Source organism: Chinchilla lanigera, unplaced genomic scaffold, assembly GCF_000276665.1.
Source record: "Chinchilla lanigera isolate Chin_1 unplaced genomic scaffold, ChiLan1.0 scaffold00025, whole genome shotgun sequence".
NCBI classification, from domain to species: Eukaryota; Metazoa; Chordata; class Mammalia; order Rodentia; family Chinchillidae; genus Chinchilla; species Chinchilla lanigera.
Window position 1 is genome coordinate 20,832,534 of NW_004955426.1, and position 21,025 is coordinate 20,853,558.

Sequence of the window (21,025 nt, forward strand, 5' to 3'; positions counted from 1 at the left end):
AAGGCTGCACTGAGGCCAAGAGGCTCAGGTGACAGGGCGTTCTGAATGGAAAAATCATTGCCTCACATGGGCATCAACCATGTTCACAAATAAAATGATAGAAAGCAAGGGCCATGAGTTCAAGAGGCAAAGGCAGCTACTTGGCCACCAAAATTTGTACCACACTCATGTTAGTAGATTTGAACTGGCAAGAAGCTTTCCTGCAGGGACTACATTTCCCAGAGAAGTTCATCAGATAGGCAGACGTTCAGCCCCTACTCCTGCCTTTTGAATCAGTTAGCCCTTAACAACATTCCCAGGCAGGCTGTGTGCTCCCTAAATGCTGAGCAGCCCAGCCTCAGACTTCCGCCTGCTCTGCCACCCTCATTTCCACCCTTTCTCCAAGGCAAAGGACCTATGGGAGTGTGCAATCAACTTACAGCTCATTTGTTACTTGGGAAGTAGTTATTAGGGAGAGAAAATCAGTCACAAAATGACATCGCAGTACTATGGAGGAGCCTAGAAATACCTTCAAAAATTTTGAAAGATCTGATTCAAAATTTATTTCTCTGATATACCCTAAAACTTCAGAAAGTTCCCAAAGTTTGTGACAAACACTTCTTCCCCACGCTTTTTCTTCCCATTCTAATAGTCTGACCCAATAAGTGAGCCCATTCCATGGAAGCCCAGTCTTTCGTCCAGTAGGCCAGTCCCTCACTTCCTCTCTTCACCAGTGTCATTTTGTCCCCTGTTTATGCAAGTATGGGAATTTGCTGAGTATAAACCCATTCATTAAAATACAAATATACCTAGGTGTGGTGGCACACACCTGTAATCCCAGTACTCAAGAGGCTGAGGCAGGAGGATCACTACAAGTTTCAGGCCAGCCCAGGCTACATAGTGAGTTGAAGGCCACCCTGAATTACACAGTGAGACCCTGTCTCAAAATAAATAAATAAAAATAAAATCTAAATATGGAAAGAAAAAGCCATACATTTCAGAATAAAGTAAATTTTCTTTTATTTGTATTCACCAAGAAAAAGATTAAAATAAGTAAGCTCTGCAAATTTTACATAGTTAGATGTGCCTCCAATCCTTCTATTTTCACTTTCTTCTACAGAGTCTCAGTACAATAAACAAAGTAGAACCACGGGGAACCATTTACATTTACATCTACAAAAGGATCACCCAAAACAAGTAAAATATTTTTATCTAAGAACCATTTTCCAATCTCAGTTAATGGTTTCCTTTCTTCTTCCTTTCTTCTTTCTCTTTTCCTCTTTCCTTCCACCTTCACTACCTTCTTTCTTTTCCTTAGAACTTAAAATCATATTCTGAGACTTTTATGAAAATGAACATATTCCAGGTAACTAAGTTAGATTACTGAAGATCTACTGTTTTTGAATTCCAGATCTTTCAGAGACTTAAGTTTGGTACCAGGCATCTAACTCAGGGCCTCACACTTGCCATGCAGTCACTGTGGCACTGAGCAACATCCCCAGACAGACACCTGAGTTTGCACCTTATCAAAATCCATAATCTTGGACTTCCTTTAAACTCATTCTCCTCTCTGAAAGTTCCAGGTTTACAAAAAAATTATTAGAAGAAAGTCATAATCTCCAGGTTTTTGTCATCATCAAAACGAAATAGGCATCAGTGTCAATGGAAGCACTAACACCTGCATAATAATTCAAAAAGTCTTCTTCAGAAACCTGAAGGGAGAAAGAAAGACATGGTGTAAAAATATGGGAGCCGTAGTACACTTCCATGCTCCCTGAGATATCATCTATGCAGTGTGATTCATAGCTCGCAATGAACAAGGAATGAGCCAATCAGGGAGGTTCAGATTGTCTTTCTCCTCTGACGTGGCTTTCTGGGATAGGATACGTGCAAAGGTAGTCCTAGTCTTACCTGCTCCGTGGTCAGTTACTGTTCCCCCCACCACTTCTGCAGTAAGAAAACATCTCTAGAGCTCTATTGTACTATTCAATAAGATAGTCATTGGCCAGTTGTGGCTATATAAGCTTACACTAATTAAAATTAGGTGAACAAAAACTTCAATTTCTCCATTGCACTAACCATATTTCATCTGCTCATTAGCCATATGTGACTAGTGACTGCCATACTGGAGAGCTCAAATAAAAACATTTTCATCATTACAAGTTTTATGGGACAGCACGGATCCAAAGTGTGCACTAAAATGTTATCAATATAGTCACCCTTCTGTACCCATAGGTTCTTCATCCGTGGGTCCACCTATCTCCAATTGAAGTTATTCAGAAAGTCTTCATCAGTGAAGTTTTTTCATCATTTCCTAAACAGAGCATTTATATTGCATGAAGTATATGTGTATTTAGAGATGATTTCAAGGGTATGAGAGGACACATAAATTATATGCAAAAATCATGCCATTTTATATAACAGACTTGAAATCCAAGAATTTTGTTACTTGTGACAAGTCCTGAAAGGAAATTTCTGTTGATAAAAAAGAGGGGATCACTATACTTTAGGGTAGAGAAATTTATAGCTTAATGAACAGATAAAAAGCACCTTAGGGAAAAGGGGTTAAGACCAAACACTTAGAGAAGAGAGTAGTTCACAGGGTCCGCAGGTGGATAGAAATGCAAAGCATACAACATTCCATGGTAGAAGGCTGATAGACTAGCCATAGGAGAGGGGCTAGAAGGTCACCTCTCCCATTTTAGCCATTCAGCAAGGTTATGTGTATTTCATGACTAGACATTTGCTTTCTGCACTGGGGAATGAGGTTATGAGCAAGATGCAAAGAGCAGGAATCAACAGTAGGCACCATATCTCTTCCACATTAACCTCTCCCATTCCTTAATACTGGTGGCAGAGTTATACTATCCCTCATGGTCCTAGAAGTGCTGCTCAATGCTGGGCATGCTTCGAATATGGTTGGCTTGCTAGAGGCGTGTGGTCCATCCCTGCAGGTATAAGAATATTAACAGTACACTTTCAAACTCTCATTCTCAGCTGTCAATACAATGGTTTTATGAGTAATAATGTTGAATCTTGGTAAAAGTATGAAAAAATAAAGTGTGAACAAGGCCTTATCATTTTCAAAGAAGAAATTTCATCACCTTAATGGAAACATTACACTGACAACATTTTAAATGACCCAAAAGCACCATCAGGGAAGTGAACTGTGAACAAAGCATGTTGTTAGCTAAGAGAGAGAAAAGTATTTTGGAAACACTTGTAAAATAGAAATACAAGAGCCTCATTTTTTTTTATTGTAAGTTTCTATTTCAAACTAATTGAAGAAATTCTTTTAAATCAGGGTCATGTTAATGAGACGTGCAGTTTGAGAATGTGATAAAATGACAAGGTTGATAGTATAAATTAAACTCAAAGTTGGTAATTCAAAAACTTCTCAAACTGTGATTCCTAGAAACGATATTCCAAATACTTCCATTAAGACAAGTTCTTGTTTTCAGTACATCTGTAGCTTACCATATAAGTATGTATAACTTTTAAAATAAAATATTTTAACATTTATATCATAAATATGGAAATTATTCTGTACCAAGCAGAATGTTTTAAAGTCAATTTATATTTCATTTATATTTTGACAATATTATCAAGATATGATGCATACAGGGGAGAATCTTGCTACATAGAAAATATCTTTAGCTGCAGTTGCATAATAAAGTATTGGTGATCTGAGACTGTGTTTTAATAATACGTGGAGCTCTTTATGACTAACATACTGATTAAACTTATAAGCAAATAGGTACCCCCAGAGACCTGTGAAACTTATATAAGCAAAGCCCTTTTGATCATCTTACCATTATGGATTTACTTAACAACTTCTCTCCATTTTTTCTTTTAGTTTAAATGAAATAAAACTAAATTTTCACTCAAATGCTTTCTAAATGACTACAATTAGTGGAGCCCGAATTCTTGGTGATTTACTATATACACTTTGCAGCTTCAATAATAATCTTGGGTAAATGGATTTTGAATGATATTGCTAAGTACGATTTCAGACATGATGAAGTATGAAACTTGTGCAAGGGTACTTTATTTCCCAGTTCCCTTGGAAATGAAAGCACTGGTCTGCGTTTAGTAACACAGTGCCTGACATTTGATAATAGCCTGCATTTGTGTAGCACTTTATCCCATCAAGGTAGAAGCAGAGTCTCCTGATAGCCCCAGAAGGAGGCAGCCTCTCTCCATCTGTCATTTTCTCTCCATTTCAGGTCTCCACTCTGTTCTAAGGCTCTCACAGAGTGATGATTGTCATCAGTTCTGCTTGTGGCCTGAGCGTTTCCAGGAGACAAGCCACTGAAACCTTTGAAGCCATGTTCCCAAATCAATACCAATCTCTGAGTGCCAAGGGTTAAAATCAGTCAATTCCATTATGAAGAACCAGGAGAAGAATGTGTACCAAAGAAAGGGGCCATTACATTTTGAGGCTTCCTATTCCTTTCTGGACTGTGAGGCCAGTATCAAAACCTCAGCTGCTGGTGGGTGGCTTATATGCTCAGTGGGCTTGACTCCTGTGGATCGCCTTCCACTGCATCTGCTGAGGGGAAAACTGGCTTTGGCAAAGCAGGTGTGAGAATGAGACAAGAAGGTCATGCTATTCTCAGAGAGGAAGAGCTGTTTCACCACAGCCTCTCACCGCACCAACCAAGACAGCAAGAAGAACTCTTCTCACACGGCAGTGTTCTCAGAAGCCCCATCAATCACCTGTTTATATTTCTTTCAACAGATTTCACCCGTCATCTCTTTTAGAAGAAATAATTTTAAGAATTAGCTTAGTGTGCTTTCCCATTAGAATAAAGAAACTATCAAAAGTACATAGTTTTCACATCAGCACATTGAAGGAGTCAAACCAGGGTAAGATACAGTGGCTACCAAAAGAATCAATTATCTGCAAGTTATTAATATTATATGTCTGAAAGACCATTGACATCTTTGTTTTTACTTTGAGTCACAGCACTTCTAACGTTTAAAATTTTGTCATTGTATTCAATAAGCTTAATTTAAGAGACCCTTTGATACTCTTGTTTTTCCTTTAAGCCAGAAACATTTCTAAGATTTAAAAGATCAGTGAATAATTCCCATGAGAGCAAATTTGTGGACCAGTTAAGAAAATTGGACGTTGTAAGAAGGTTTTGCATTCTGCAGCCAAAAGAGATATACACAAGCCCAGAATGTATACTATGCAGAAGATATTAATAGAATTTCATGAGGCAGAAGTAGAATGGCACCCATACACCATCCAAGGATATACCTGAGAGTTAATCTCCTGTTTGATTAAATATCAGCATCACAGACTGTACCTGTAGGTAGCTTCATGAAGGTGGAATCATTACCAGTTTGCACTCTCCTGGTTCCAGAGGAAAGCTATACTGGCCAAGAGAATAGGAACCATAAGACAATTTACTGTCTCTAAGAACAAGAAGGGATTATATTTGCATTGTCTTGATAGGCACCTGTGTTCATCAGATTGACTTGCTCCCAACATAGTGTCATCTAAAGCATCCCAGGAGTCCTGGCTTCATTGGCTTGCTGGGACTCCACCAGATTCACAGTGCCCGGATTTCTCTTTCTTCTCTGTGCCCCCTTTCATCTTTTGACAACTGTGAGTCATTAGTTTGATATGGAAGCTATTGATTATTTTGTATTTATTCTAGTTCACTCCTCTATCCATTTCCACAGCCTAGGAGAGTATGTGACCAATAAATACTTATCAATGGGATATATTTCCAAACTATAATGCATGCCAAGTCAACCTGCGGCCTTTATGGATCAGCTCTGCCTTCAAAGCTTCTGCCTGATCTGCAATGAAAAACATTTTTACACTGTGAGTGGAATTCAAGTGCAGTGTTCAGTAACTTGCTAGTGCCCAAGTCTCCTACTGTCTTTGCATAGATGTACTATAGGTTAGTTAGACACCCAGACCCAGCATTGTTATGGGTGTCTTGTCAAAGAATGCTTACCTACATCAGTCCTGTTTCCTGAAAATGTGCTAAGGACAATCTTTGTTTAACGTCCTCTGTGAATCCAAGCCCAACAGGTGAGATGCACTTAGGAAACATTTTGGAAACTTTTTGTTGTGTTTTATCTTCTAACACAAGAGATTACTTTTTAAATTAAAAAAAGGAATGGGGTTTGAAATATGGAAGTTAAATAGCAGAAAATATAGCCAGAAAATTATTAATATTTTTAAAAATTATTCTTCTCTGTTCTTTTCACTACTACTAGAGGAAGAGTTAAGTAATGAGCTGACTATTCAGGAAATCTTACATAACACTGAGAATAAGAATGGTGTGGTCGTGGACCACTTTAGGTTCTTAGGGATCTTGTTTACAGAGAGTGAAAAGGCCTTGGTGGAATCTCATTCATAGAAACGGAACCCAAAATGCGAAATGGAGTAACTGAATGAGACTGGATGCCGAGAGGCACGGGTTATCTCAAGCTGGATAGCTGCGTCCTGTGACCAGATTAAGCAGGAAGCAAACTAGCAATGACAGAGACAGCGCTGCCTGCAACAACCAAGGCCCTGCTCAGAGTCACATGCTCTCTCTGCACCACCAGCTAAACAAGATGTGAGTCATACCCCGAATCAAAGATATGATTCTATCTAAAGCAGTAGACTTCAAAACCATCATGCCCAGGAAATGAGGGATCTTCCTTAGCCACATTTTATGAGGTACAGGCTGCAAAAGTATGGATTTTTTTCTACATATTTCTTCATAATTTTGGGGGGTTTTCTACACATTTCCTCATAAAATTTAGTATCTTTTGGTCTGCCAGCTTCTGCATAAGTCCAGATAATAAATCCAATGGAAAAAAAGATGTGTAATTTAATTTAGCAAAACACATTTATATTTCTGTGCTATGAGAGCACTCCAAGTTTAAGACAAAGTCCCCTTTTGAGCCTGCCCCTTGGATGAATGAGGGTTCAGTTTCCAGAAAAGAAGCAAAGTAAGGTGCCCTACTAATTGACTGCTGCAATTCTCATCCAGTAGTACCCGTGTCCACAATTTTTAATTCAATGATCTCAACTTCCAAGACTGTGAAACAAAAAGTAAATGAATCAATTAGCACAAAAATGGTAAGTGTGTTTAGACTGTATATCCAGAGCTACTTTGACATATAAAATCTTAAAGGAAACCACGAAACCAATTTATTTCCCCAAACCAGGGAATGAGTGCAGTGAAAACTGAGGCGACAAAAAGGGACTTCTGGACAACACAAAAGCAAGTGATCATTTTCTGTAGTCACTACAGCCAGAGGCTGCTCGACACCCACCACTTTGTGCTGATGGAAGCGTCATCTTGATTAGCCAACCACAGAGATGGGTGAGGCAAACATTTTACCAGGTAGTCTTGCTGGCATCATGGTCAAGATGTTGTTGGTAAAATCTGAGACCACTACCCAGCTTCAAAACCTTAACCAGAGGGTTATTTGAACAATCATGGGTCTCCCACTCAAAGGGAACCGTGCTCTTACATCAGTCTTTAAAATGACTGAAAAAATAAAGTCATGTTCAATCTACGTGCCAGACTGAGGCATCCGAAACCCTGGGTAGTGAAACTCAAGATTCAAAATTAAGGCTAACACATGGCCTCCTTCTGCTTCCCAAATAGACACTGAAACACTGAAAGCTTTATAATCATAAGAGTAGAAATATTCTCTCACCTAAAAATGGGCTATCTAAAAGGAGATTTGAAAAGGTGGCCTCACATAGATTGGGGGATTATAATTAGAATATTCAAACTTTCATTAATGGCCAAGGAAGAAATACAGTTGATTGACAGCTTTTAAAAGCACGCATCAGCTGTTGCACTAAAAACTTCACAGATATCATTTTACTTACTTCCTATTTTAGAGCTAAGGAAACAGCTTCAGAGGAGGCAGGCTCATGGTTAATTGCTCTAGTATTTTTATTTCTGCTGCTTTCTTAGCCCTAGAAAATGCAATGGGTTGACAAGGAAGGAACATTTCTATGAACATGAAATCAAACAAGGTACTGGTTTTGAGCTGAGATTTAATCATTTGGAGTCCGTGTCTGTCTCCAACGACTGGTCTCCCGAAGTGATGCCTTTAGAGCTTCCAGGCAGTTGTCATCATGATAATAAAGTATACATCAGTGTCAATGGATGCACTCACACCCGCATAGTAGTTCATGAACTCCTCCGGGGTCACCTGCAGGAGAAAAGTTTGAAACAAAGACGAAACATTTCTTCTCCCTCTTGCAACAGAAGCCCATCTTTCGTCTCTGTAAACAGAAGGGAAATGTCCATCAAAGAGGCTTTGTGTGGGATGGCGACTGAGGGGAGAACTAAAAGTAAAGAAAAAGTAAGTGAAATTGAGGATGGCAGTGAGAGTGGCTCAGGAAAGGAGAAAAAAGTCTTGAAAATGTCCAAACCAGCCTAAATGGAAAATGAGACACAAGTTGTCATCTTTCCTTTAAAACAGGGGTTCATCCCTTCAGTGAGTAAGGCTGAAAGTCTTAGTGTTCTCTCGGTGTAGTTAACACTGTCTTCCTGTGGCACAACAGGAATATACAGTGCCATGCGTCAGTGTAAGTCGTGTTCCACTTTTCAAAAAACAGGGTACAGCCCTACGGGTAAAGAAATAGATTTCTGATCAAACGCGCCTGGTTTATACTCATTTCTAAGAGACAGATTACTCATTCCATGCTCAGAGTGAACGAAACGTTACCTCCTGTTCTTCCCCCCACCCCACCCCAAGTTCCATCTCCACTCTACACCTATGAGAGTTAATCTGAGATATCAAGGAGTGTGTTCTCCTATGCTAGGATTTTATATTACTTTCAGGTTAGAAAGAATGTTTTGTTTTTGTGTTTTGGTTTGATTTGGTTTGGTTTTTGGTATCAGGAATTGAACTCATGACCTCATGCTTACCAGCTCACGCTGCTGAGCTAAATCCTTGACTGGAAAGAATTTCCTAAAGTTATAAAACTTGTTTTAACTTTACTAGTTAAAGTTAAACTAGTTAACTAGTTTTCTAGTTTTTCTGTTAAACATGTATGATTATGTGTCTGACACTAAACTGGTGATTAATAGTCTAAAAATGTTATGAAACTTATGTGCTAATAAATGTGAGTGATAAGTCCATTACAAGTCAAGACTTTGGCTGATACAATTAATTGAGCCAGGGGAAGAATTGTCCTCCTGGTTGACTAACCTCTATGGCTAATTTTGCTCAAAGAATGGAGCTGCTTATGTAGAAGGATGCAGCCCCAATGATGGTGGCTGCTTGGGAAATTCTTCTTCTCTAGTGAGCCCTCAAGTTTCAGCTCTAACATCACGGGAAGGGAAATCCACAATTGCCTGAGAACATCTTTCTAGCCCATGGCAACACACTTTTCTCCTGCCAAGTCTTTGGAAACATACCCATCTTCTTCAAGAATCATAGGAGCTCACTGACGCCTTTCTTTTTGTTAAAAGATCCATGGTTGCTTTTCTTGGACTGGCTCCACCCCCAACACTAACTCCACAAATGTGAAAGGGATTAGGAAGAAAAGCATTGGACTGACTGAGGCAATTGTGGGGCTGTGCTTACCAGTGGTATATAAAAGCAAATAAATAACATATCGATAGAAGCCCTTATTCTCTCTATAAAAGAATTTTTCATAGAGCTCCACTATATTAACAACTTCCTACATAAACTATAATTCAAAGCACAAAATTTTCACTCACTTTTCATAAATATTTTTATTTTTATTATATTTACTAAATGCAATACTCCTTATAAAATTTTTATCATAATTCCTAGTTAATGAGATTTCTAGGAAGGTGGATCAGTAAGCATTAACAAATTAACCCCTCCAAGATTCAGAATCCAGACATCAGAAAATAATAACTTGGGGAAGAAAAATCAGAGGGAATTAGACCCCCAGGACCCAGGAAAGGTCTGGAAGGATAATTGGAGCCCACAGAGAAAGTCAAGAGACAAACTTCAGTGCAGAACAAGGAAGGGGCAATCTGCATTTTCTCTCCAGCTCCTGGCACTTATCCTGAGAGAGGAGGATCAAATCTACAGAGACACTGTGAGGATAGGGGACTCCAGAGGCCTCCAGGGAGAAACACACAGTGGAATGGAGCAGTGAGTGGAGCAGCACTCACCCTACAATAGCTGGTGAGTGTCTCCAGTCTAAGATACTGCTGTGTCCCCAGAGACAGTGCTTGGTCAGACATCACTTTATGGAGAAGCCAACTGAACCTAGGACTTGGAGTAGCCATGGGTTGGGTTCATCTCAGGGCTGCCAGTTTTGAAATCCCACAGTGACTAGGTGAGGGACAACTGTGGAAGGCATCTAGGGTCAAGGAGTCATGGTCAAGCCAGCAAGAGACACCCAGAGTGTTGTAGGCTGGATGACTCAGGCCCCAAATCCATGACCAGAAGACAGGGTCAGCCTGAACTTCTGTGGATGTGAAAGTACCAGAACAGGATCCTACTTCAGGCTTGCTAGGATTATTCAGCACAATTTCCTGATCCTACTGTAGGCTTGCTGGGATAATCCAGCACAGATCTAAGCTCTGACTTCTTCCTTTGTCTACCAGAAAGAGCAGACTCACACCCTGGATTAGAAACTACCACAAAGCTCTAGACCTTAGAAGACAACCACAGGCTTGAAATTACAAAGAAATCTATGTATTTTATCTTTATTGGGTTTTTTCTTGTTTTTTTCATGAGTGTGAACATTGATTTTAGTTTTTTTATTTTGCTGTCCTCTTCTTGAGATTTTTGAAGCTTGGATAATCTTCCTTTGTTCTTTACCTTTGCTTCTAATCTATTACTCTTCTTTTATTTCTGCATCTTTTCCTTTTATCCCTTTTAAATTTTCTCCCCTTGGGGTAAAATCACTCTACTGCATTGATATTTACTGTATGTAACTTTTTTATTTGTCCTTAGTCTTGATATGTAACCATAAATCTTATACCTATAGTTAGAAGTGACAAATTAATAGTTATCACAGTTCATCAGGTTCTAGTCTGTGCTTGATGCTAATATTATTACTGATTGTACTACATTAGCCAAGGTGATGTGATCAGTTGATCGTCCTTGTATGCCAACACCTTAAATATCTAGGGGTCATAAGCAATACTGTAGTCCAGTTAAAAAAAAACTGGGTGCTCGGTCAAATAGGCAGCAACACTTCATCCCTAAAAAATTGAAGAGGCAGGACTGTGGAACAGATTCAAAAGCCAAAACTGAGCTACACCTAGACAACATCTCTGAAAAGCCGCCATTTCCTAAAAAGGTTTCAATACTAATAATAAAGCTACCTACCATAAACAATTTACAAGCCTCATTGCAAAAATAATGCTTGGTTGATAAGTACCCAATAACTGTTCAGATTCATTTTTATGTTAAATGAGGCTCATGTGCATATTACTTTTAGTAATTTAAAAACAGGCATTTCTGAATATTTTAGAGTTAAATTCTCAAATATGAATGTATATAAGAGATAACTACCACACTTATTAAATACAGAAATCTTTGGGTTCCACCCCATAAATGTCATATTCTGTGATTCCTCAGAGCATCCAGTAATCTGAATTATTCATATATACCTGATAATGATGATCAAAAACTGCAGGGTTGGGTCTGTGATATTCAAGTGACATCAAATTCTGTAATTGTGAAAAACCTCAATAACCTTTTGAGAGATTAACATGGCTGATTAAGATAAATGTCAAAAGGGACAGGAGTGAGGATTTTAAACCATCTGAATCACAACAATTAGCTACTTTGATTTGAGCTAGAAGTTGAGTAGCTGAAGTTCCCCTGGGAGTGAGGAGGAACCACCTGCAGGAGGAAGAAAGCTTGTCCTGGGATCCACACAGAGTTCGGCTAGATAGGGGAAATGGCAGTTGGCTATTTTTCCACTGATGTTGCAGAGATCAAAAGCCAGCAGTACTAAAAGAAAACATACAGTTCTGTGATTTCTGTCTAAGCATTCAGCTGCCCTATCAAATCTAGGTCCCCTTTGCACAATTCCTCAGGCTGAATTATAAGGTACTTCTCCATCCCTGATCAGAAAATGTCAACAGGAAGGAAAGAAAGGTTTCTTTACAATAGGACTAGTCATAAACTTTTGTGAAAAAAAGTTGGGGAGAATTTCTTTCAAAATAAGACAGGGATTATTCCATCTTCCTCAGATCACCACCTGTTCTTCCTGCCCACTGTCCCATGTTTCCTTTCCAGTGTGACTGAGGTGTTAAGAGATAACCCACCCGGGGTTCTTCCACTGTTGATTGAGGCTAACGAGAAAACCCCTTTCTTCCATCACCATTCCTCGTAGACCACTCACCTAAGGGCAGAACTGGCTTTGGGTTTAAGGAAAGTCCACTTATGAGTGTTAATTAAAAAAACACATGACATTTTCATCTCATCCTAGATTCAATGATGGACATATAATTCCTTATCTTATCAGGCTATGCCTTTGTAATCAACTATTAATGAGGATAGAGTGATTGCTTTTATTTTCAAATTCACCGTAATTTAGAAATGCAACTTAATCTTAAAGGATACTAAAAAACCAATAAAGGTGAATTCTGTTGGCTGGCACACCCTTTACCAAAAGCGGTCTTTAAAAGACATTTGTACATAGCAACGTGTGATGACAACTGATGCTGAAAAGGATAAATGTATGCTGCGAACCTGTTATAAAAGGCAAACTGTGGTCTCGTTTTGAAGCTAAACATATTTTATCATAGTTTCATTTTGGGGAATGTGACTAGCAAAATATGCTGAATGCGGTAGTCATGACATGGAGTGTCTAATCAAAGTATCACATTTTCCACAGGATGAGTACTTAGCGGTGGACCCCCTACCTACATACTGTATGTGTCTGTGTCTCTGTGTGGGTATGACTCATATATTTTATCATATATTTTAGTTTCCTATTCTCTAGATGGTCTCTATAGAAATATTGTATTTCTATAACAAATATGAGATTGATATGTTGAGAGCTTTAAGAATTTAGACTTGTTTCACATGTGCAATTCAAGTTAAGTAGCAGAAATTTTATTTAAAGTCTTTTTTAACTTACCAGTCCATCTTTGTCATAAGGTGAATCAAAATTATCCAGAAATTTCCTGAAGACTTGCTCTTCTGTCCATTCTCCATTTTGGTACTTTGGATGGTGTTTTGCATTATATACTCCACGCAGGTCTTCAATTGTTATAACACCATCTCCAGTCTTGTCTAACTTTCTGAAAGCTCGCATAATTACCTCTTTTCTGGCTCTAGACATTGGAGGCTAGACAAACAGAAGAACACATACACAGACACCACACACATGCAAATGAGCTTTCCTCATCTCTTATGCCGTAGCATTTCTTTTTCCCCTCAATGATGTGAAATTGTTTGTGTGCCGCTAAAGGAGATGAATTACGATTGCCCCACACAGTCTCAGTTTGTTTGCAGTCACTTGCCACCCCTTCCACAGTGTACTGACAACCTCTAAAAACAAAACCTCATAATAGCCAACCCAAACCACGTGAAAGCCAAACTCACCAAATAACACTGATTCACACGGTCACTTACTCTTAACGTGAGAAGAAATTCATTGAAGTCTATGGTCCCATTTCCATCTTTATCAAACCTGCGGAAAAGCTCCTCTGCCTCTTCCTTTTCCATAACCACTGCATAATCATTTAACCCTTTCAGAAATTCCTTGAAATCAAGAGTTCTGTTGTTGTTGTCATCCATAATTCGAAACACCCTGACGAAAACACACAGAAAGAAAGAAAAACCACAAAGGACAAGGTGTAGATGTGAAGATTTAAATAAAAAATCACTCTCAAAGATTTATTAAAGTTTCAGTAGTCTAGATTCTTCTCTGCACCACCACCACTAAAACTGGAGAGCCTCTTGTCAGCCTCTCATGAAGAACAAACCTTTAAACACACACACATGTGTATGCACACATGCACACATACAATTGCACTGTATGATTCTAATTATGTGACATGTGCTATAGCTTATGTCTTGAATGCCTCCTGATGGCCCATGAGTTCAAAGGCCTGTTCACCAGCCTGTGGTGTTACTGGGAATTAGTGGTACCCTTACTAAATGGAGCCTAGTGAAAGAAGGTTAGGTTATTGGGGGTGTACCTTTAGTACTCTGGATCCACTTTTTTGCCTTTGCATCCCAGCTGCTATGAGGTGAGTAGCTTTGCTCCACCATGTACCCCCTGCCACGATCTACTGCCTGCACCACAGGCTCAAAAACAGTGGGGTAAAGTGACCATGGACTTGAACCTGTGAAACCATTAGCCAAAATAAACCTTTCCTCCTTATAAGCTGTTCGTCTAAGGTGCACTGTTGCAGTAATATAGAGATAGTAACAACGTATATAACATTTTCAGACACCCAACTTTGCTAATAGACCCCAAAGACCCAAAGCTTTTCAATCTCCCAATTAAAGCAGAAAATATAGATAAGGACATAGAAAAACTTATTTTATTGTATCTTTAAATAAAGTCTGTAGAACCTAGCATAGAGTGCTAACATGGCTTCTCATTGTGCTAAGCATATATCCACTGAATGCCTAAATGTGCAGATACTGTTTTAGCTACAGGAAGCTTGCTTTATTATCTCCAGCTGTGCCTAATCATCTCCAGACAAGTGCTCCCCTATTCTTTTCTATGACAGAAAGAATATATCTTCTGATTTGTGTTTAATTGTTTTTGGTTTTTTGGTTTTTTGTTTTTCTTCTGGTACCAGGAATCAAACTCATGACCTTGAGCTTGCCAGGCAAGCACTGTGCCACTGAGCTAAATCCCCAGCCCCTAGGTTGTGTTTAATTGTAATATGTAAGTTCCTACCATCAATCTCATCATATCCTACTATCTTATTCTTTGCCACATATGCCTCCTCCTCCACCATCTACCACTACCCTCCGAGCATCCTTGGGAATTTTCTGTTTTGTTGGCATTTTAACAGTTAGAAAAAATTCCCAGTAAGTGCTCAGGAAGCCAGGGTGTGAATTCCAGTTCTACTGTTAAAACTACCAGTGTAAATTTGGTTATAAGTTTTAAATTTTCCGGGCCTCACTTTTGTGTAAGAAATTATACTGGTTATTAGTTCCCTGTTAATGCTAAAATAATGTATAATTTTCAAATTATCTTACAATTTTATCTGTAATTACATGAAAAATGATGGATTCTTACTCCTTAGCATTTAACACTTTATTTACCAAACAATAGCACTTTGCATAAACTCGAGTACTGGCTCCAGGAGAACAGAATCCCTGACTCTTCTATTTACTTCCTGTTTATCACTTTATCAGTATTTTATTACTTTATCAATATTCACCGATAAAGCAGTTGTTTCATCAATATTCGTTGACTGGCTGGATGAATGAATAAATGAATGAATGAATAAATTAACTTACAAGTAAACTGTACTGTTATGGAAAATGAATCAATTCTTTGTAAAACCCTGTTGGAGGTGAGTTGTCAGTGATCCCACAGGCAGTTCTAGCGCCCCTAGAGCTGAACTACACATGACTGCTCAGGAGCAGAACTCCAAGTTCTGAGATCAGGGCCAGCTAAATCACTATTCTTCCCTCCCTCTTTCATCCCAGCCTCTTATCACCGCTCAGGGAATGCCTTTCTCACTGTCCTGCCCTGTGTCTGTATTTCTGCATCATGCTTCTTCTTTAACTTAAAACTATCCAAGGAGCTGCCCAACCTTATAACAGAAAACAGCTTGGCTGAACCTGGAATTAATAATCAAAAAATGTCAGAAAAAACCTCAGAAAACAACTTTTCCAAACTCTGCATTTCACCAATGAGAAATGAGGCCCTAAAGAGAAATTCCCTGCTCAGGATCACGTAGCTAATGTTAGCCTCACTTGGCTATCTCCCGCTTTCCCACACCTCCCTGACATCCACCTCTTACCTGCCAAGTCCTTTGATGCCTGCAGAGCCTCTGGCCAGGCACTGCAGTCGGAGTCTTTCAACCGGGTCAGTGGTGGTGGTGAGCTTTTTCTTGGCCTGGATCGCCATCTCTCTGTCGTGGCGTGCCGTCCCTGCCATCTGAGGGGAGAAAGCTTAGCAGGTTACTGCAGCTCAGGGCTCACCACTGCCTCTAGCTGGGCAGGCAAACAACATCACTCAGAAGAAAGTTTCCAGCATGTTCTGTCTTCATCTACCAAGAATCGTCCCGTACCTCCCAGAATTTCCAATTTTTAGCTATGCCACTGTGCCCGGCATGGTTATTACTCACTTATCTAGTCCTAAGTACATCTACCTTCTTCAGCCTGGATCCGAGCTTTAAAACACAGCCATCTCACAATGTACTTTGACCTTTCTGAAGCCCTCTGCCCTCCATAAAAAAGTTCATTACTCTGCAGTCTTTTGAATCAATGACGTATGCTGTATCCTTTTATTTAGAATTCTCCATAGTCCCTTCACCCCACACTGACTGTTCTTCTCTGTTATCTAAACACTGATTTTTGTTATTTCTGTCTTCACTGAGACTCAAAATTTAAGGCTTACTGATCTTACCTAGAAACTAGTATGAGCTCTTTGACTAACAATTAGTGTCCATTCATACCTAATAAGGGTCTCAGCTCAGAAACAAATAAGAGTAAATACATACTATATATATTTCCCTTTTTCTTCAGTTTGCTTGTGTGTGTGTGTGTGTGTGTGTGTGTGTGTGTGTGCATGTGTGTGTGTTTTGAACATTCAGAAACAGGAGAGAGGTTAGTATAGTAATGTGCTACCTCCTAGGAGGCCTGGCTAACAAGACGTGAGTTCTCAGACTCTCTCATTAGTGAAAAGAGTACTAGGCTGGGAAGTTAGAGACCCTTGTTCTAGTCTTGCTTCTTCAACTTACCCCTCCTGACAAGTGAGCCAATCTCAAGGCCTGTAATTCTCCTCCTTTGTTAAGCAGAAGAGGTGGGTTAGATCATGGTTGGTGAGCCTATGGCATACATATTATTGTTTTTAAGATAAAAGATGTTAATGTTGAGGCTTTTTTCTAACCTAAAGTCTTAGTACTTAAGGTTTAGTACAATGTTGGCACTTTGTGATAGATAAGTGAGTTTGGGGTTGCAGTTTGTCATTAAGTCTCTTTGCCATCACTGGGTTAGATGATCTTTAAATTTCATTCCAAATCCAAAAATCACTAATCCTCATGGATGCCCTGATACAGTACATGGAGATCTAGATGTTACTTTATGAATGAAAAGAACAAGGAGCAGGAGGGCAGGAAGGATGTACAAAGAACAGCATTCAAGGTGCAGTACAGGATGGTGATAAAGCGATTCTGCCCTTGACTCAAGGCTTCCCTCCCTGGCTAAATTCTGGCACCTACCCTGAGGGCCACATAACTTTGTGTTATGTGAGTTTCACCTTGATTTTTTTAAATCCTCCAGAACATGTTAATTGGCTAGATTTAAGCATTCTAGAATGAATGCATACTTCAAAACATGATGTTGAACACAGCTAATAGATTTAATTTTACCTGTAGTTTAAAAATAAGTAAATGAGCACTCAGGAGGCTGAGGCAAGAGGATTGTTGCAAGTTCAAGACCAGCCTGGGCTACAAAGTGAGCTCAAGGCCACCCTGAACTGCATAGTGAGACCCTGCCGCAAAAAGACAACAACAAAACATAAGTAAATGAAAAACTGTGTCTGAAAGTCATCTTGACAAAAGGGTGAGCCAAGGGCTAAAAATGTATCAGCTACTACGATTATCTGTATTTGGCAGATAATGAAATGGGGGTACAGGGACATCAGTTAACTTGCATATGGCCGAGAGCAATGCAGATCGTTGTCATTCACTCAGCACTCAGACCTTCAAGATCATCCACCAACCCTTCCTCATTTTGCAGAATTAGAAACTGTCTTGTACCCTTTCCTGCTGCTGTACCAAAATACTCAAAAGCAAGTAATTTATTTTTAAAAAGGACATTTCTTTGCCTCACAGTTGTCAAGGCTGAGAAGCCCGAGATCATGGTGCTGCATCTGCTTGGCACGTGGTGAGCACCTTCTCACTGCATGGCTCTGTAGCTGAGGACTCCACCCGTCAGACAAAGCAAGCATGTGTCTCCCGCCCTCTGCTTACGAGGCCACACTGCTCCATCGTGGAGATCCCATGCTATGACTTATACCCCAAGGGCCCCATCTGCAAACACCCAGGACATATGAAATTGTAGGTTAAGTTTCTAACGCATAAACTTTGGGGCGTGCATTAAAAACACAGCAGGCACAAAGGACTAGGTTGACACAGTGACCTGCCTAAAAGTCCTGGCCAGCACCAAAATACCAGACTGCCGATTCCCAAGCAGAGCTCTCTCTACTACAACGCATTGCAAAATAATCAATAAGAAATTCAAAGCACAATTTAATGGTGATCTCTCATGGGAAGTAAGACAAATGCTGGAATCCAAAATCCTAGTCTGTTCCTCCCCCTGAGGCAGACCCCACCCAAGGATGACACAAGCAGTTACCTCTGGAATCTAATATGATAAGCTTGGGGAAAAATTACATTCTCTTCTGCCAAGCTTCGAAGGCATTTGAAATGCTTTTATTAACCATCCTTTCAAATCAGTCACTCAATTCATCAACAAACAAGTAGCACTCATTCTGCACTATTTTCAAAGCATATGGGCAGAAAGTGGGCGTGTGAAGGACTCAGAGAAGCAAGTTCTTGAAGCTTAGACTCTTAATAAGTTTTAAGATCAAAGTCACACGTTTAAGCTAAACAGAAGACAAAGTTTGAAGGAACTGCAGCTTTGGAGGAGGCAGGATTCTTTAAGGACTCTGGAAACGGGCAATGCTGTAAATTTGAGGTTTGTGTGAATGCATCAGGCAGCAAGAATTCTCTCCCGACATGAAGTCATGCTGTCACAGACATCACAGCACTGCTCAAAATGTTTCTGACTCCAAAAGACTCTTTCTGACTCTCAAAAAGATGAAAATGCGCTATCCTCTCCAGTGCACGTGTCTACAGCGCCACCCAGTGTCAGCTCATCGTTTGCGCAGCTCCCTGGCCAGGAGCGCAGTTCAGTCTATTCCCTTAAAAAGAAGTTACCAGGAGCTTAGTAAGCACTGTATTCCGTTCTAGATGCGGCGCGAAACATGGAATAGACAACATGTACAGCGGAGAGGTGGGTGGACGCCCACTACTGAACTACAGACGCCAAGCGGGCAGCTAGCTCAGCCTTAAAGTGTGGCTTTCTGAAGACATCGCGAGAACATGATGTGTAAGCTTTATTCCTAGCGGAAGGTGATAGTTACAGAGGCTGTCCTGGGAGGATAGAAGGAAGGGTGCTGTATATTTTAGGCAGCAGGTGTCCTAAGTGCCCAGGCCAATGGTGGCAAGCTTACGACACATGTGTTGTTTTCTTTTAAGATGTTATAGTATGAGTTATTTTTTCCTAAACTGAAACGTCAGTATTCAGGTTTAATTATGGCCGTGTGAGCACTTTGCCATAAATGAGTGGGTCTTGCTTCGCAATTTGACCACTCATCTCTAAAATGTTCACCATCACTGGCCTAGGTCAAAGTGAAAAAATTATATAATTAGAGAAATGCAATTATTTTAGTATGGTTGGAAAACGGGCTCAGGGGAGATGAAGACTTGTGGATACCTGGAGGAAGTCTTAGCAGAAGAAATGTGGGTAAGGATGAATCTGAGCAGGTGAGCAGCCACCAGACCACAAAAAGCCAGCTTTGGGGGTGGGGAGCTTCACAGGGGTTCTAAAGAGGAAACGAGGTGCCACTGCAGAAGGCGCCTCTGAGTGTAGTGTGGAGAATGGAAGGGAGGTGGAGTAGAAGACCAGGAGGAGACCGTTGTAGCCAACATGCTGCTTGGGCAGTGTGGACAGAGAGAAGGGAGACATTCGAAATGGCAGAAGAATGGATGCACGCTTTGAGAGAGGGTGGACTCAGGCGGCCATCCACTGTGGCAGGTGAGAGGGACAACCCCAGGCAACAACATGCAGAGGCCTGGGGATCTGGGACAGAGGCCGAGTGGAGCCCCAGAGGCACAGGTCAAAGGCAAAGGAACCTGTGGCACTGATTCCCAGCAAGGCTGCCTCCTTCCGCTGCCCTGGTGCACAGCCTGCTGCCACTGCCCACACTCTGCCTGGCCACTTTGACAGTCCTTAAAGGAGTGGATATGGAGAGCCGAAGGTGCATGGAAGTCTGCTCAGACAGATTTAAGTCGACACCTGGTAGATAAGGAAAATGTTCAAGTCCCAACCTGCACACTATAAAGTTGTCTTTGGTGCTCCCTGGTGGCAGCAAACTAAGTTAACCTCTCCCCCCCTTCTCCTTTCCTCCTTCTTCATCCTCCTCTTTCTTTTTCTTTCTTCCTTTCCTGCTTTCTTTGTTTCTCCTTCTCCTTCTCCTCCTCCTTCTCCTCCTCCTTCTCCTCCTCCTCCCCTGCCTTAACCTCCTCCTCTTCCTCCTCCTCCTCCTCCTCCTCCTCCTCTTCCTCCTCTTCCTCCTCCTCCTCTTCCTCCTCCTTCTTCTTCTTCTCCTTATCCTTCTCCTTATCTTTTTTCTCTCTCTCTCCTCTCTCTCTCCCTCTCTCCCTCTCCCTTTCTCTCTCTCTCTCTCTCTCTCTCTCTCTCTCTCTCTCTCTCTCTCATGTTGGGAAACAGTCTAAGGCCAAATGGATCTTATTGTTAAAGAGGTCACCCTAGATCCACACAGTATAAAACATCAAGGACTTCCACACCCTCTTCATGGCAAAATCCAAAGGAAATGCCTCAAGGCCCCTCCTAGAACCTCTTCCTCTTCGGTTTCTCCTAAACTACATTCCTACCTTTCCTCTTTCAGAACAATGACCATTGCTTGAAAGAACCCAGGGGACTGAAGCAGATTTAGTCAGCTGGGATGAACTTAAGAGAAAAGAGTCTGAGTGGAAGTGGAGAGGGAGGGACAGGAGTAGGTAAACAGGGAGGCAACGCAGGGACCATGCAGGGCACAGGAGAGACGCACCGAGGGGGGAAAGTGCCTCTCCGGCAGGCAGCAATGTGCAGGGTGATGGTTAGACCAGCTATT

At 40.6% G+C, this 21,025-nt stretch overlaps 1 protein-coding gene across 2 annotated transcripts in view; it reads right to left on the bottom strand.

Annotated features, from left to right (window-relative positions):
- Positions 1-974: 974 nt before the first annotated feature.
- Positions 975-21,025, bottom strand: part of Capsl (calcyphosine-like) — a 28,849-nt gene continuing 8,798 nt past the window's right edge. The window contains exons 2-5 of one of the 2 annotated variants that reach the window (XM_013515010.1): positions 15,903-16,039; positions 13,543-13,720; positions 13,046-13,255; positions 975-1,691 (exon numbers count right to left, since the gene is read on the bottom strand). In XM_013515010.1, the coding sequence (XP_013370464.1) occupies positions 1,590-1,691; positions 13,046-13,255; positions 13,543-13,720; positions 15,903-16,039 (627 nt within the window). In that variant the 3' untranslated portion in view covers positions 975-1,589. Of the gene's footprint in view, positions 1,692-7,880; positions 8,167-13,045; positions 13,256-13,542; positions 13,721-15,902; positions 16,040-21,025 lie in introns of those variants that run through there. The other variant, XM_005386203.2, reaches the window with a different exon arrangement.